We start from the raw sequence: 18,952 nt of genomic DNA, 5'->3' as shown, positions 1-18,952 counted from the left end.
AGCCATTTTTCAAGATTATTTAGGTAGTTCTGTAGAGGTACTATTGCTTCAGCTGGTTTCCTCCCTTGTGATAGAATGGCAGTGTCATCCGCATAGAGACTAATCATGATGTTTTTTTTGCTGGGGAATATCATTTAAATAGAGTAGGAATATTACTGGGGAGAGAATGCCACCTTGCGGGACGCCAGCTTTTAGTTGTCTTTTGGAGGAGTCATGCTGTTTGACTAGGACTGTAAAGTATCTATTGGATAGGTATGATATAATGAGTTCAACTATTGTTCTGGGGAATTTATATGCTATTAGTTTGTAGATTAGTCCAGGGATCCATACCTTGTCAAAGGCTTTGGCTATGTCTAAAAAGACTGCTACCGTTTGTTTCTGATTTTTTCTACCCTCGTGAATATACTCAATCATTCTGAGCAACTGGTGGGTTGTTGATAATTTTTCTGTGAACCCAAATTGTTGTGGTATTGAGATTCCTGTGCTTTTACTGTAATTAAGGTATCTATTTAGGATTAATTTTTCACAGATTTTGCTGAGTGTAGGGAGAAGGGATATAGGTCTATAGCTCACTGGAAGGGAGGGATCTTTGCCTGGTTTGAGTTTGGGTATAATTCTTGCTATTTTCCAGCAATCAGGGAAGTGTCTGAGTTCGAAAATCTTGTTCATTAGATTTGCTATTTTAATTAATATTTTGATTGGGAGTTTTTAAATCATTTTGTTGGTTATAGCATCAATTCCAGGAGTTTTGTTTATTTTAGTTTTCTTGATGTATTCAACAATTTCCGATGGTTTGACTTCATCGTAGTTGTAATTAGGGTTCTGTTTTAGATAGTTTTCTATTGTATTTTGAACCATATTCTCCGTTTGTTTGTTGGGAAGGTTGTTTGGCTTGAATTGTTCTTCAAAATGATCTGCAATTATCTCAGCCTTCTGGATATCAGTGTGTGCGGGAAGTTTAGAGATTGGGTCAATTAACTGGGGGATTGGGGACCGCTTTTGTTTAAGCCTCTTCGTTTCTCTCCAAAGTGAATTGTCCTGTGCATTTAGAGTTTCATTTTGTTTTAGATAGATATTGCTATTATATACGGTTATGGCAGTTCTAAATTTTTCTTGAGCCCTGTTGTATATATTTTTAGAGGTCGGATCCCTATTATTTTGCCAGATCTTTTTGGCTCGGTTCCGTAATTTTTTAAGTTCCCTGATGCTGGGAGGTAGATATAATTGCTCGTGGAGCTTTAGGGGCCTTGAACTGTTATTGTATGCGTCAGTAATGTCAGACATTAGTTTTTGGATTTCAGTTTCGAGTTGTTTATGGGTATGAATATCAGGAATTCTCAGTTCTACATTTGTGTTTAGGAATTTTTTGTAGTTCTCCCAGTCAGTAGTGACTTTTTGTCTATTGATGATTATTGGGGTGATATTGAAGTCATATTTAAGTTCTATTGGGTTGTGGTCAGAGGGCAGATCGGGGATGGATGTTATTTGGTGTTTGTAGGAGAAATTTTTGGTAATTGCTAAATCTATTATTGAGGCAGAGTTGGGACCAAATCTAGTTGGGGTTTGAGGCGCTAGGATTTCAAGATTTTTACTGTTTGCTAAATCAGCAAGGGCTTTTCCCGTACTATTAGATGATTTGCAGTTCCAATTAATGTGGTGAGCATTCATGTCTCCGCAGAGAATAGCACTAATGTTCAGGTTCAGAATTTTTTCCAGGCCTAGCGTGAAATTTTTGTCGGGTTTGCAGGGAATGTAAATAGAAGCAATGACTATTGGGGGTCTATTTTTAAGTTGGATTTTGATTATTGTGTTTTCGATATTTTTAAGGTTAGGTATAAATATTTCCTCGTGTTTGATATTCTATTTGATAAAAATGCCTGTTCCGCCGCATAACGGGTTTTGGGGGCCATCCTGTCTGTAGAAGAAGTACTCAGGTAGATATGGCGAGTGGTCGTTTTTCAGCTTGGTTTCCTGGAGGAGAATGATGTCTGGTTTTCTCTCATCAGCGAAGGTGCGAAGATCAAACATTTTGCTTTTCAACCCATTGGCGTTCCAGAAAATGATAGAAAGGCCAGGTGCAGTATACATTAGGGTGTCTGGGTGCTGTTGAATACGGTCATCGAATTGAAGAATAGAGCCACCTTGTCAACATCGCTGTGTGCATTTTGGAGTTGCGTACAGAGTCTCATGATGTCATGTCCACCAAACAGCCTTCTGAATTCGTTTAAGATGTATTTAATTCCTTCCAGTTCAGTTATGTTGTGCACAGGGAAGTGTACTTCTGCTTGCACGTTATTTTTAAGATCCTCTGTTGACATTTTTTCCGGGGGGGGGGTAATTCCACTTGATAAGGTTCCTTATTTATCATGCTTGCGTAGGTGAAGTTGTGGTTGACAGTTTTGTATTTATTTGTTATATTAGTGCGAGGGGATTTAGGAAATTTTTCGCAGCCTCTGTAGGATGCAGAGTGACCCTTGCCACAATTTATGCAGGTAGGTTTCTCCGGGGGTGAGTCGCACTGGGCCTTATTATGTTCTTTGCCACATTTTAAGCAGCGCGGTTTCATATGACAGGAGGCAGCGCTGTGATGCCAGTAATTACAATTGAAACACTGGATTGTTCCGGTTTTTCTGATAAATTTTTCGACTTTAATTTTAAGGAAGAGTAGTGATGTCAAGTTCCATATATGTTTGTTAACTTCCATATTGGGGAGAGTTACTTGAAATAGGGGGAGGGGATCTTTGGTCCTGAATCTGGTTAATTGCGCCACTTTCTCTATTTTAAAATTACAGTCCGTTTCTAGAGCTTCCTTGATAGTTTCTGTTGGCATATTGTTAGGTAGGCCCCTAATCACTACTTTGATAGGACGGTTTACTCTTGGGGTGATTACGAAGTAGTCTAGATTATTATTTTTTAAGAATTTCGTTAATTTCCTATGTTCTTCCTCTTCATTGACGTAGAGTTTTATATAGGGTCCGCTTAATTTGCTTTCAATTGGGAGACATTTTTCGTTTATTAATTTGAGGTCGTCCAGAAATTTGTCCGATCTTTTGAGCATAATTGGGGGGGGGGGTCTCTGCGGTTTAGGGATAATTTCTACATCAGGTTCATCAATTCCAAGATTTTCTAAGTTTTGATATAGATTTTCACTAACTATTGACTCATTGTCATTATCCTGAGTAGTCGTTTTGATGCTGGCAATATGCCTTTTCGGCGGAAATTTAAAGCCGTCGTTATTAGCATTATCAATTTTTAGGGATTTAGTTCCTGGAATTTTGTCACTAAGATTTTTTGCGTTATCATTATCAGTTGGGGTTCTGGTTCTTTTATTTTTAGCCTTATCAGTTAGTTTTTTGTCCTTATTAGTCGAGTTTGGGGGGGAATGGTACACACAATTAACTACAAAACAAGTTCCAAGTGCACTCACCCTTTTGTTGAGTCCATCAAGGTGTTCTTGGAGATCCTTGTCTAAGACGGCCAGTGTCTTTATTTCCGGGCAGTCGGTGGAGAGATTCATTAGGATGTGGAGCTGTTGAATTTTCTTCTTCGTTGCAGAAATAGCAGCCTTGCACTTCCTTAATTCTTCACATTTGGCGTTCGGATCAATATTCTCAAAGTCCATGGCGTCTGGGGGTAGCGGTATGTCCTTTGGCCCTTCCATAACTAATCCTAAAAAGGACGAGTCGGGCCTGGCTGGCGTTGTTTGATCGGCAGAGGTCAGCGTATTCGGTCAAAGTCGGAGCTCAAGAGAGGCACGTCTTATCACTTCAACGGTCGAGTACTCGAAAGACTCGAATGCTCGAATCTCGAATCAGAAAAAAAATGTCCTGGCGATGGTTGAAGGAGAAATGAGGCAAAGTCAATGCCAATGACAAAAACAATTGGCATTGACTTTGCCTCATGACTTTGATGAGGCAAAGTCGACTGAGGAAAAAGTCGCATGGCAGGTGAGGGAGAGTGGGTGTGATCTCTCGGCCAATAGGAAAGCAGACGGTCAGGAGAGTAGGAGAGGGTGAAGCAAGGAGCATTTCAGTCTTGGGGAGGGTCCGGAAGCGGATAATCTTTTGTATCTGGGAGACCAATCAGAAAGCTGGATTATTGCTAAGGAATGTCTTTACTTTTTGAGGGAGTTAGCCGATCAGTGCATTTAGGATAATTAGCTTTTTCTCTTCTTTATTACTTGTTTTCCTTGCAAGTTTCACAGCTTCCATTAACTTGGGGAATTCCTGAAGTATTTCTCTAAGTTCTTTTATTATTTGCATGGTTTCTTGGAGTGAGGAGATTTCTTCGTTAGCCGTCAAAGTGGGTTCCGTGTTCTGTTTGCTGGGTGGGGAGATGGGTTTTGGGTCTTGTTTTCTCTGATTTTTCTTTGTTATTTCTGCGTAGGAAAATCTTCCGTTGTAGTTGTCAGCTTGGGAAATTTGGGACATCCTTTCCAGGCAGCTTGTGCCCAGTTTCATTGCAATTAACGCACACTGGGTCTTTGATTTTTTCGGTGATATTGCACCTTCTAGTTGCGTGATTTTCATCACACTTGATGCACTTGGGCGCCAATCTGCAATTCCTGGCTGCATGGAAAAAGCCTGCACAGTTGTAGCACATTGTTGCAGTGTTTTTTCTTCTGTAATTTTCTATTTTTATTCTGAGATGAAGGAGGGATCTTTCATTGAAGATATTTTGGGCATTTCCAGATTTTTTTATTTCTAGGAGGAATATTGGGTACATGGTTTGCATTTTGAAGTTTCTTAGCTGAGATATTCTATTGGTCTTGTAGTTTCTTTCTTCTAATTCTTTTACGATTTCATCTTTATCTGTATTGATTGGGAGGCCTTTCAGGATAACTTTTAATGGTCTTTCTTCTTGGCTTTCGGATAAAGTAAATTCTTCTTTTTTCTCTGTTAAAAATTCAATAATTTCGGATCTTTCATCTTCAGTTGCTGGGTGTATTGCAATCATGTTTCTTATCAGCTTATTTTCGGTTTGAGGGAATTTTCTATGGATTTCTTGTAAAATTAGTTTCAAATTTATGGCTGCTGGTCTGTTTATGATTTTTTCTTGGGTGTCCTGAATTTGACTTAGAATCTCGAATCTATTGGATGCGTCCATGCGTTCTTGTTTTTCCTCAGTTTTCCTTATCTTGGCGGCTTTCTCGGGCTAACCATTTGATAGTTTTCATCAGTATTGGTATTTTTCTTGTTGTTTTTCTCTGGTGTGTTATCAATTTCCATAACAGCAACTTCTATCTCTGATGTATGTTCTTGGTTTCCTGTCAGTAAAGTCTGCTTTCTGTTGTCTGGGGTATGTTGTTCACAGTTATTAATTGGGCAAGGGGTTAAATCATCTAGTTCTTCTGCGATATGCCTGATGTCCGCTTGTATTTCCTTCAATTTAGCGTAGTCTTCAAGATACTGGGTTGTGTTTTCTAGTTTATTTTCTTTCATCTGCTGTAATGTGTCAATGAAGGTTGAAGCAATGGAGTTGAGTCTTAGCATTCTTTCCTGTGATATAGAGATGTATCCACATAGGTTTTTATCTCCATCATGTGCATGGCATTTTTTCCTAATGCATGGTTTTGAGTTTTTAAAATTTTTCCTCATTGGATTTAATTATCCTATTTTGATCATCTAAACGATTCAAAAGATCAGCTCTTTCTGTTGGAATACAAGTTTTTAGCCGATTGTTGATTTGACCTAATTTACAGTAAGCTGTGTTTAGTTCTCTATTCAAAATTCGTAGTTCCCTACAGTGAGCTTCTATTTTAGTTATAAATTCAGAGGCGCAACAGGCTCCTTTGTACAAACTCTTTCTACTAACACCACTCTTGCTACTGCTAGAGTCATCAGAGCGTCCGTCTCCTTCCATGGCTGGAGACGGAATGAAAATAAAAATGAAAAACATTCCCTTGATCCCCCTAAAATTTTTCTTTAATCATTCCCTTGATTAATCAAAAATTTTAAAATATATATTTTAAAAGATTAGTAAAAAAAGTGGTAAAATAAAGATATTTTTGAAATATATATTTACTTCATATTCTTTTTCGATTATTTAATGTAAAAGCAAGAATGCGTAAGGTTTTGGAAACAAAATGTGAAAACTTCTTTAAAAATTTAATTAAAGTTCTAAAACTTTTCTCTTAGTATCACTATCGAAAATGCAAAATAATATTTTACATTTAAAATTTCAGTGAAGCTAAACAATGCCAATGCCAATGATGATGGGGTTTTTTGGAAGCGCCTAGGCTCGGCGGCCTTTCATCTTCCGCTCAGCTGAAATGGTTATTAGTGACAGACAAATTATGTTGAGCATTAACTAGGGTAGGATTAAATAACAATTTGGTGTGATATTATAACTATTATTATTGGGTGCGTTTAAGGACATGGACGACACAGGACACACAACAACAACAACAAAACAAAAGAAGCTATTTACTATGAGGGGTTTTTTAGTTGTCCTAATGAGTTCCATTGGCTAATTGGCGTGGGTGTAATCTAGTTGAGGCGTAGGGAGACTAGGTGTTTAAATGAGCAGTGTTCTCGGTCTTCTCCTGTTTCTGTTGCTCCTTGGATCATAGGTGGGGATCTCTTGCAACGCTAAATTAGTATTTGAGTCAAGTTTCTGGTAATATTTGTATGAAATGTCTTTGTGATATTTTTCTATTGTAGGAAGTCATAGGTCCTTGAGTATATTTTTATTACGAATATACCAAGGCACGTTAGCTATTTGCCTTGCTGCTCCGTTTTGAAGGGCTTTGAGTTTTCTCACGTGGATTTTTGCTGCTGCCCCCCACACTGGGGAAGCGTAGCTTATGAGTGGTCTTAGCAGGGTCTTATACAAGAGGAGTTTATTTTTCAGTGATAATTTAGAGCTCCGGCCCAGAAGTGGGTATAATGCGCCTTTTGCTTTTTAAAATTTATCTCCGATTTTCTTAATGTGGGGTCCGAAAGTAAGCGTTTTATCTAGGATGACTCCAAGATATTTGGTGCTATTTTCCCATTTAATGGGGTGTCTGAATAACTGTGGAGGGGGAGGGAGGTTCTTTTTCCTTGAGAAAAATACGGCTTGACATTTGTCAATATTGATTTTAATTTTCCATTTAATCAGCCATTTACCTAGATCCAACAGGTGTTCATTCAGTGCTTCCATTAGTTTATCTCTATTTTTGTTTGAGCTTAAAATCGCTGTATCGTCTGCAAAAAGACAGAGTCGGGTTGCTGTGTTTTGGCTGATGTCATTAATGAAGATATTGAAACAGAGGGGTCCTAATTTTGAGCCCTGTACTATCCCGGCTTCTGTTATCCTGTGCGATGATAGTTCTTTGCCGACTCTCACTTGGAACTTTCGGCCTTTTAAGTAGGATTGCAAGAGCTTTACCAGCGTGTCCGGGATGTTTAGTTTAAGTAGTTTATAGATTAGGCCGTCGATCCAAACCCTGTCGAAAGCCTTGGCAATATCCAGGAATACTGCTGCGGTTTCTTCAGAGTTGCTAAATCCTTCCCTCACGATTTCTGTTACTCTGGTTAGTTGTTGTACTGTGGAGAGGCCTTTTCTAAACCCAAATTGATATGGAATCAGTTTGTCTTCTGTTGCCTCCTGCAATTTACTGAGTATAATTCCCTCTACTACCTTACTCAGGGAGGACAATAAGCTGATTGGCCTGTAATTTTCGGGGTTACTTGGGTTTTTTCCTGGCTTGTGAATGGGTACTATTATTGCTTGTTTCCAAGGTTGCGGGAAATATCCAAGTGTAAGCATACTATTTATTAACTTAGTAATTTGGAAAATACTTTTAACTGAAAGATTTTTGAGCATAACGTTACTTATTTTATCAAATCCAGGGCTTTTCCACTTATTCAATTTTTCAATCGCCTCTGCGACTTCCGCCGGAGAGCATGGGGTTAATTTTGTTTTTATTTTCTTCTTAGCAAATTTTTCAATTTTCTTTTGGACTCTGTATTCAGTAGGCGGGTGGGAGAGGTTATTGTTTTGAAATTGCTTGGCTAGACTATCTGCTATGATTTCTGCCTTTTCTTTATCTTTATAGACTATGGTGTAATCTGTGCGGAGTGGGGGAATTCTAAATTTATCATTCTTATATTTTTTAACCAGTTTCCATAGTGAGCCCTCAGTTGGATCTAGGCTTTCTATGTAGCTACTCCAATTTTTCTGCTCTCTTTCGTATTGCATTTTGCTTAGGTAATTTTGTGCTCTATTTAAGTTATTTTTGTCTGCTGGGTGCCTCGTCCTTTGCCATATTTTTCTAAGTCTATTGCGGGTTTTAATTTGCTCTCTGATTTCTTCGGTCGTTTCCCTCCTTTTATTTTCTTTCCATTTGCCTGATTCTTGGTATGCAGTTACAATTTCGTTAGTCAGTCTTCTTACTTCTTCGTCTATATCGGTTTCATCTGTAGGGTTGTAATCTATTTCGGGGTAGGCTAGTATCGTTCTTTTAAACATTTTCCAGTTGGGGATAAATTTTCTACTATTTTCTGCAGGCGAACCCGTGTCTAGCCAGAATTTGACAGGTAGGTGATCACTGGATAACTCATTAATTGTTTCTGCGGTAATTTGACATTGAATGTTTCCTACGAGGGCAAGGTCTATTGTGCTGGCGCTTCTATTGCTGTAGTGCGTGGGATCGTCTGGGGCTATTATTTTCGCTTCAGTTTTGTCAGCAAATCTGGCCAACTGCGCTCCTATTTTGCAGGTGTTAGGGCAGTTCCATTTTCTATTTTTTGCGTTGTAGTCTCCGGCCGCAAACACTGCTGAATTGTATGCATATAACTGCTCAAAATCCAGGGTGAATGCCGTATTTGCTCTGGGGGGGGGGGTTGTAGATCGAGATAAAGTTGATAGGAGGTAGATTTGGGATGTTCACAATGACCATCGTGGCTTCCATATACCTGAGAGTCAGGTTTGGGTAGTAGGTATGTGGGATGGAATTTTTGACTAATATTCCTGTACCCCTTCTCCTAAAGTGGGTTCTACTGGGTTTTGAGTAGAATTGGTAGTTAGCTATTCGGACCCTATCACATGAGGCGAGGTGCGTTTCTTGAATGAGAACCACGTCTGGGCCGGTCCTATCAATGTATTCCCGCAGGTCATTTATTCTTCCTATCAGTCCATTAGCGTTCCAAGAGATTGCAACTACCCCGGAAGTATGTGCAGTCATCATTAATTGGTATTGGGGGACCTCAGTGCTTCAGCAAGTATCATAAGCTTTTCCCACGCATTATCTTTACATTGCATAGCCTTTAGTGTTCCTGGTATGTCACTGATGATACTAAATATGTTGTTTACTTCAGCGGCGAGCGCCAGAACGTCTTTCAGTCCCCCACGTGCCGGGCACGTGGCTCCTGTTATCTGTGCCGTGCTATCTTCCCTTTCTTCTCCCGCGGTCGGGGGGGGGAGGGGAGTGTATTTACTCTTCTCTCTATTAAGCCGCGGTAAAACGACCGGATGATCTTCACAGATGTGGTCATAAAACTGTCCCCCTTCCTTCGTGGTGCCACCCCCGCCTGTGGCAGCGGACCCACGACCAGAGAAATCTTCAGACGGCACGCGTTCCCCTTTCGACCACTCAAAACCCTCAGTTTCTTTGACTTCCTTCACCCCCCCATAGCCCAAACAAATTTTCCGGCTCTTTGATGTTTATCCATCTACCGACATTTTGCGGGAAGCTACAGGCGTACTACAGGCGTACCACGTGCGACGGGGGAGTGTGGTCCCCCAGTGGGTTGGGTGTCAGATTTATGACCAAATCCGTGAGGTGGCAGGCCGCTTGTAGCCGGAAAATTTGTTTGGGCTATGGGGGGGAAGGAAGTCAAAGAAACTGAGGGTTTTGAGCGGTCGAAAGGGGAACGCGTGCCGTCTGAAGATTTCTCTGGTCGTGGGTCCGCTGCCACAGGCGGGGGTGGCACCACGAAGGAAGGGGGACAGTTTTATGACCACATCTGTGAAGATCATCCGGTCGTTGGACCGCGGCTTTAAGCCGCGGTCCAACGACCGAAGCTGATCGAAAATTATTCTCGTTGTCGAAAACCGCAAAGCAATTACTCAAGGTAGAGCGTCGAAAGATTTATTACCCCGGTGTGTGGGGGGTAACTGCCCCTCAGCGTGGAAAAGTTCAAGTCTTTTAAGCCGCGGTCCAACGACCGGATGATCTTCACAGATGTGGTCATAAAACTGTCCCCCTTCCTTCGTGGTGCCACCCCCGCCTGTGGCAGCGGACCCACGACCAGAGAAATCTTCAGATGGCACGCGTTCCCCTTTCGACCGCTCAAAACCCTCAGTTTCTTTGACTCACTTCCCCCCCATAGCCCAAACAAATTTTCCGGTTCTTTGATGTTTATCCATCTACCGACATTTTGCGGGAAACTACAGGCGTACCGCGGGCGACGGGGGAGTGTGGTTCCCTAGTGGGTTGGATGTCAGATTTATGACCAAATCCGTGAGGTGGCAGGTCGTTGGACCGCTGCTTGAGAAAGTCTGGATGTTAAAGGGAGTGCCGCTTGAAAAGTGCTTGGATGTTAAAGAGTTAATCAGACGTAAACAAAGAAATGTATCGCATATGAATACCACAGGGCTTTCTATTCTTGCATGCTCAATTTGAAGTTTTCGCATATGCGTGGATAAGTGCTTCAAGCATGCGCATTCGTAGTAGGAAAATAATTAAAATTGCAATTATAAAACTCCTTTTTAATTTTGATATGACTTCAATATACTAAATCCTCCCCCAATAAATGCCCTACAAAACGGTACAAATGTCTCCAATACTAGTTAAATATTTCAAGAGTTTTATAGTTCAAACATGTTGATGCTTTCAGGAGACTTCATTTTATACTATGTATAGATAAAGCATTAAAAGTGACTTCATAGAAAGATAGCCTTCAAAATAATAAAACCAAATTTGTCGCACATTTTCGTAAAAATACGGAAAATTATACCAAGTGACATTAATTATAATCTGAACTACAGGAAGAGCAGCAGAATATTGATTATTTTTTTACATTGTTGATTAATAGTACATTAATTAAATTTAACAAAAGAAAATGATTAGCAGAAATATTAATATAATTTATCTTTAGAAAATTATATCGATAATAATATATTCATTTAATAACATTTGAAATGTGTAAAGTAAAAACATTATTATTAAAGTAATTTTGGACAACATATTCATTTCAATTCCGATCCGATTCGAAACATTTGTTAAGTGAATTTGTTTCACAAACTCACCAATATAAATGATGCAGTAATAAAAAGTTCAATAATTCATACTGAAGACCCAATATGCGGTTATATCGTCCGATTTTTTTTCGAAATTGCGCGTATTCTAATTCTTTTTGTTTCTAAGTATGGACGCGCTGTGATCGCTTGTCAATAGTCCGAGCATAGCCACTGAAACACCTTTATTGTGGCATGGTTTATCATCTTTTTGCTCTCGGTGAACTACGCGACATATCTCAGTAAAATGAAGATTTCATAATTCAGAATGTTATTGACTCTGCAGTACTGAATGTAATAATACTACAGAGAAGTAATAAACAAAGGATTCACTAGCATTGATGCTAATGGGAACTCGTTTAACATGGAAATCCTCTTAGATTGTGGCGCCATCTTTTGTAGCAATGGCAACTAATAGAAATATGTAACAGAAACTATTCTGACACTTTATTATAATAAACAACTATGTAAACAGAAAAAAGAATTTTAAATCCCATTACTTTTGGCCTTATTTGTTTAGTTCGAGGTCTGGAAATTTCGCACTTTGGGATAGAGGGACAAGTTCAATAGACAAATGCTTTCTAAGAGAAGCTGTAAGCCGTAATACTAAATTCTATATTTCAAATAATGTAAAATTCTGTTATATTGTGGCGCCATCTTTTATAGCAACGGGAACTAATAGAAAAATGTAACAGAAACAGCTCTGACATTTCATTATAATAATTATGTAAGCAGAAAAAAGAATTTTAAATCCCAATATTTTCGGCCTTATTTATTTAGTTCAAGATCTGGAAATTTCGCGCTTTGGGATAGAGGTAACTTTATTAAGTAATATAAAAAGAGCATTGGAGAGCCTTGTGTCTCTGGAATATGCAAATAAAATTGTTACGATAAAAAAACGAGCCAAAAAATCTCATAAATATAAAAATAAAACAAATTTAGCTGAAATGGAATTTACTACGACAGCAAAAACGTTTATTCTCTGAAATGTTGATTGATATTGATTATCTAAAATGTTGATTGCAGAAAAAAAAAATAAAGGTAGAATTATTTTCTCTAAAGCATTTACGAATAACTTCATTCGATAAAAGATATTGGGACAAAAATGGACAAGTTCAATAGACAAATGCTTTCCAAGAAAAGCTGTAGACCGTAATACTAAATTCTACGTTTCAAATAATGTAAAATTCTATAGTAAGGGACGTTTTTAGACGATTTTTTTTTAATAATAAATTTTTGACTAACAGGATCTGCGAACACAGTAAATCTCAAATAATTCAGTAAATTTGGCGCTACAATTTATTTTTTTATTTTATGTTTTAGCTATGATTATCAAAAATTTACGATAAAAAATTGTTTCTTATAAAAAGAATATTTCTTTTTTTTGTTGAACAAATTACAAAACATTTTGTTCATTAAAAGTGAAATGTTTCAGAAAAAAAGTAATGTACCGGATTTGTCTATCAAAAGTAAAAAAATAAGTCATATGAAAAGTTGACACAAATTTATCATAATTTGGTATGGGATTTAGTGACTGTCAGTGCAATTTTGTACAAAATTTTTGTTTGAATCGACTGAGAAAAACGTGTTTAAAAACACAAATTCTATTTTTGGTTATTATTAATGCACTCCAGGGATAATTCGCCAAGCAAAGATGACACGATAGATTCAATAATAATGCTAAATTCGAGCCAAAATATAATTCGTAGTTATTAGGCCCCAATGTCATTTAAGTTGTTCTTTGGCATGACATGCAAGAAAGTTTAGGGAGGACCATTTCCACTGGTTTAATTACGAATGCAGATATGTGCAATAAAACATTGTTTTATGGAAAATAAATTTGCGCTATAACGTGAAAAGATATTTGATGCCATAAAGTATTTATAAATTAATTCATTTAAAAAATTATTAATTTTTTTTAAAATTTCACATAGCAGATTCATCACGCTTAATCAGATATAAAATAAATAAATTATATTAAAATTTCAGTCTTAAATTAAAAAAAAAAATATTTATAGAAATTATTATGAAAATCGAATCCAAATCAGGTTTATCATTAGCATTTTCAATATATAAGTGTCACTTGCTTTTCAGGGTATTTTATTTTTTATCACCAGAGTAACAGAATCTCTTCTGATCAAAAGAAATCTCTCTCACAAAATATCATATGACTATTTTTGCTACAATTTTTCAGGTACACAAAAATTAAAATAAGATAAGATAAAATAAACCAGTAGCAGTGGTTCCCCAAAATCTTTCTCGCATACATTCTAACAAAGATGTTTTCCCAGAAAATACCTTGTTCAGCATTGGCGTTCAAGAGTTACGAAATATTAATATTTGGTGTGGATTTAGCATTTTTACTGAATCTATTCTGTCATTCTTGGCGAATGTTTTGGCGATTAATCCCTGGCATGCGGTTCATAGTATCCGAATATCGAATTTGAGTTTTAGATGCGTTTTTCCAACAAAAAACAAAGAGACACATTTTGTATTCACAAAATGCCATACCAAATTTGATATACTTAAATCATAGCTTTTTTGAATTATCGTGTATCTTTGGCGTGAATTTAGCATTTTTACTGAATCTATCGTGTCATTCTTGGCGAGCTTTTTGGTGATTAATCCCTGATATGCGATTCATAGTATCCGAATATAGAATTTGAGTTTTAGATGCGTTTTTCCAACAAAAAACAAAGAGACACATTTTGTATTCAAAAAATGCCATACCAAATTTGATATACTTAAATCATAGCGTTTTGAATTATCGTGTATAGAAAGACAGACAACCTGAATTTTGACAGTTCTGAAACTATAGAAAGACAGATAATCCAGACTATAGATGCTAATTCTGCTTACCGAATTTTATCTATCTAGCTCTCTTCATTTTATAGTTATATTGTTAACTCGTATTCGAAAGACCGGACAGACGAAAGGAATTTGTCCAAAACTTGATAGAAATGTACAAATTAGGAATAAAGATCGTATACCAAATTTCATCAGTCTGTGGTGACGCTTTATAAGCCTGTCAGTCTGTGTGACGCTTTATAAATGTTGCGATTGGCGATAGGCGAGGATCGAACTCGCAACCTTTGGGTTCGTAGCCGAGTAACAAGACCACTAGACAAAAGAAATTTCTCATGTCTCGTAGCTGTTATCTGGCTTATAAAGCGTCACCACATTACTCCCCCTTCAGTGCGTCGGAGGTGAGACGAACGATATTTTTTTTTTAATTGGCTGATTATTTATCAGCTTCATTTATTTATTGGCTGATTATTTATCAGCTTCATTTATTTATTGGCTGATTATTTATCAGCTTCATTTTATTTATTGGCTGATTATTTATCAGCTTCATTTTATTTATTGGCCGATTGTTTATCAGCTTCATTTTTTTTTCATTTTTTATTGGCTGATTATTTATTAGCTTTGATTTTATTTATTTCTGGTAGAGGGCGCTACAACAGTTGTATGAAGGTTATTTTTTTTTTGCGTATCACGTCCGGGTCACCAATTGTTGTGTTCGTGCATCAACAAAAATAAAATGCAGACAAACGTACTATAAAACTAAATATTACATATAGATAATATTATCAAATTTACATCAACTTATTTCATTCAACATTCTAGCATCGTTTTTAATCAACAAGTTCCAAAAGTATCACTGTTGCCAATCTGGATTTTACAACTATTTACAAAATAAAATTTATAATTATTAAAATAATCGTTTGCTACTTTTAAATAAAATATTTACGATTTATGCCGCAACAAGTCCATCTCAAAGAGTTTTGGAGTTATCTTTGTCATGGATAGACAGACAATTTCCAAAAGTGTTCTTTTCGAATTCAGAGTGGTATCAAACGTGGATGTTCGTCAAAATCTTGAGTTCCGATTTTTTGACGATTACTATACTTTCTCTGTACTACGTATGTGAAAAAGCAAAAAAGAATTACATCTTGAGACCTTAAAATGTTGTCTGGAAAGGAAAGAAACTACATGAAAAAAAGAATTTTTTTCTCCTTTGGCTGCTTTTCAAAATTTCTCTTTGAGGCAAGAAAATTTCCAAGATAGGCAGGATAATTTAAAGAGTTTCTTTCTGATTTCAAAGCTGTATTTTCAACCGTTTACTATTAAGAAGGTGAAAGCAGGTATGGGAAATGAAGGAAAAAAAATTGCCCAATTTTTGCTTAAGAGAGCAGACTGATATTTCATTTTTTTTTTGCAGATGTTGCAATAATTTTCTTTTTGAAAAATTTGAAATTTATTCTAACAAAACTTTGATATTAAATATTTGCTCCGTTTTTGCTTAAGAGAGATTGGTATTTCCAACTAATATCTCGCACTGCTCTGTTTTTCCGTTTTTGCTAAAGAGAGCAGTTTGATATTTCCAAAAAAAAAAAAAAAAAATGCAGATGTTGCTGAGATTTCCTGTTTGAAAAATTTGGAATTTATTCTAACAAAACTTTTATATTAAACCGAAATCTAAAATTCTCTATTTTTTCTTAAAAAAGCAGATTGATATTCCAAAAATTTTTTTTTCCCAGTTGTTGCAGAGATTTTCTTTTTGGAAAATTTGGATTTATTCTAACAAAACTTGGATATTAAATCAGTATCTAAGGTGTGTCTTTCTTTGCATAAAATGATCAAAAAATATTTTTCTTTAGTTAAAAATCATTTGAGATATAATCTTCTTAGAAAAATTAATTGAAATAAATATCTTAAAAAATTGATTATAAATGACTATAATGGATATTAAAGGCAATATAAATTTTGTTAATATTTACTGTTTCTGAAATATATTTCGAGTTTTTATTGGATGAAAAAAGTTTTTTAAAGATGAAAAATTAATTACTTACTCATAAAAGAAAAAATATTATAACAAGCTAAATCTTAATTAAAGGTGCATATTTTTAACATTTTTTTTTTATATAAAACAAAACATGTCAAGACAAATTTCACTTCTTGTGCAAACATGTAAGAAACATTATAAAGGAAATTAACTCTTCATACTTAATTGATTGGAAATTAACTACTTCATTAGAATGCTAAAAAGCTAAATCAACAGTCAACACTTCATATTTTTTTTTTGTAACTAAATAAAAAAAAATTGTTTCTTGCTAATTAATCTCCAAACGAAAATATCCGACTAATCTCATTTTTTAAGCAACATAAACTTGTTTTAAAAAGTCTTAGAAAATTATTTCTGAAAAAATGGCGATATTTATTGTTGTTGATATTAGGATGTTCATTTGAGAAAATGTAGATTTGGAAATCAGGCGATCAAATATGAAATTAAAACGATTTGGGTTTCATTCACAAATTTGAAATATTGTTGTGAAATATACAATTTTAAAAATATATTTAAAAGTTAATTAAATCTAGACTAATTAATATTACAGCAATTAAAGTGGCACTATAATTGTTTCAACTTTAAAACTGTGTAAATGGTTTGAGGGAATACTTTCAGTAGTTATTGCAGCCCCCCCCCATAAAAATATATACATTTTTAATTATTTTAAAATTCTAATTGAAATTTAAAAAATACATCACTTTGAGATCCACATCCCTATCCTCCTGAATATATCAATTCCAAATTTGATAACTCGAAATCAAATGGCCTAGCCTATAGAGGGCCATCATAGAAGCCTTAATCTTTATTATAAGTACAGATAATTCTCAATATCAGAGAGTCCAAGCTTCTCTCGGTTGGTCTTTTTGTTTTGCATGTAAAATTGTGTGTTTTTTGGAGAAAATATTTAGATACATATAATATACTAATTACCTATGAGTATTTTTGGCGTTGATTTGAATATTTTGGACTTTGATTTGATACCAAAATTTGGTAATGTTATTTGTACGACAAGTTGATTGGTTACCACAATTATTGCATTGTTACTATTGGATGTTGCCGAACATATTCATATTCGGATAATGTTAAATAGCGGCATCTACCAAAATTTAGAGATACCAGTAGGTTATCATCCTCCGGCAACAATGCAAGTACCACAAAAATTTACGAGATGGCGCTATATGACATTGCCAGCATGAGAGAAAAAAGACTCTAATAATTATTTATAAAAAGGGTTTTTTTTTTTTGTGTGTGTGTGTGTGTGTAAAATCTCGTTTAATCAGGAAAGAAACCTACATAGGCAAACTTAAAAAGCAACACCTTATTTAAATATAAAATTTGATACAATCTTTACAGCCGTTTCTAATACACAAAATAAATTTATATACATACAAGAATTGCTCGTTTGAAGTTAATTACTCATAAAATGGTGAGGTTATCGTAAATTATGAATGTGATAAAAAGTAGAGGGACGGCTGTTACTTTCAAATACTATATTTAATTGTCTGAACTATCAAACAGTAGCTTTCGGGCACTTATACACGTCTATTAACTGTAAGCTTCTGCTATGCAGTGATCAAAATCGCATCCTTAATGGATGAAGCGACGTTAATCGTCTTCCGTCAGTCTCTTCAAGCAGTGATTAATGAGATGCAAACAACATTAATAGGGAAGCAGCGGCGAGAATAGAGAAAGAAAACATCCTTGTCTGAAATCGGGATCTGTTCAGCGATGAAGCGTCCGATCTCATTTATTACAATTTAATTGAAATATTCTTGATTGCATCACGTTGAAGAGGACACACTGAAACGATGGTGCGTATCCTTTGTCTGGGCTCGAGTTAACTAGATTTAATGAATGACTTAACGTTTAAAATGTGACGTCCTATCTCTAAATGGTTTTAAAGGTAACTGTTTAATTGGATTTTAGAATGTTTGTTTGTGTTTTGTTTGTTTCTTATGGCACTTGCCACTGACAAGCCCACTATTACGAAGACAGCGATTTAAGCCTGAGGGGGAACGTCTCTTATTTTTTATAGCAGCGCCAACTAGGGCCAAGAGTACGACTTTGCCACTCACGCATCACTCATTCGCTTGCACAACCCCTTTTTACAGGAGGGCACATTCACACATCTCACAGATAGAACAACAGAAGAACAACCATGCCCAAGCCGAGACTCGAACCCGGGACGCCCAGATCACGGGGAAGACGCGCTACCCCTATGCCAGGACGCCGGCGGATTTTAGAATGTACTTTACCAAACAAGTTAGTTTCCAACATGCCTCATTTTAATAAATGTTTGTTTGCACCTGTCTTCAAAATAAGGAGGAAAGTTTAAAAGTGAGTTAAGTAAGGGTATATTAATATAACTTTAAATTCACCCTGACCTGCTTTGTTACGATAATGACTTTGATATCTTTTTTATTTTTTTAACTTTGTCGTATACATAGTATGGAGAAAGTATACTAGCGACTATGCAGGGTAATCGGTAAAGTCTCTATTTTAAATAGAAAACGGCTTTTTGTATAGCCTTGGAAGTAATGTATACTTATAGTAAAGTGACTATGCTGAATTTATGGTGACGTTATACCACCACTACAGGTGAAATAAGGAAGTGAAGAAAAACAATAAAAAGATAAAGAAATTTGGCCTAAAAGTTCGATTAGAAAAATATAAACTGTACCATAATAAAAATACAGGAAATTACTTTATCATCAAATTATAAACTTTCCTTCACTTGAAAAAGGGTGCGCCTAAAATTGAAAAATGTATCTCCGTTATGATATCCCTCCTTGAGTTCGAAAATACATTTTTGGAAATTGTTCTGTCTGTGACAAAGATAACTGAAAAATACTTTGAGCTTGACGGTTGAAATTTGGAATA

General features: G+C 36.0%; 1 protein-coding gene across 1 annotated transcript; it reads right to left on the bottom strand.

The window, feature by feature from the left end:
- Positions 1 to 708: 708 nt before the first annotated feature.
- LOC129956716 (uncharacterized) lies at positions 709 to 1,668 on the bottom strand. The gene has a single exon (XM_056068651.1). It carries the CDS (start codon positions 1,666 to 1,668, stop codon positions 709 to 711), a length of 960 nt encoding a protein of 319 aa, XP_055924626.1.
- Between the last annotated feature and the right edge of the window lie 17,284 nt (positions 1,669 to 18,952).

This window comes from Argiope bruennichi, chromosome 11 (genome assembly GCF_947563725.1).
Source record: "Argiope bruennichi chromosome 11, qqArgBrue1.1, whole genome shotgun sequence".
In the NCBI taxonomy this organism is placed as follows: Eukaryota; Metazoa; Arthropoda; class Arachnida; order Araneae; family Araneidae; genus Argiope; species Argiope bruennichi.
Note: the sequence above shows the minus strand (reverse complement) of the source record. Positions and strands in the feature narration are given on the sequence as shown.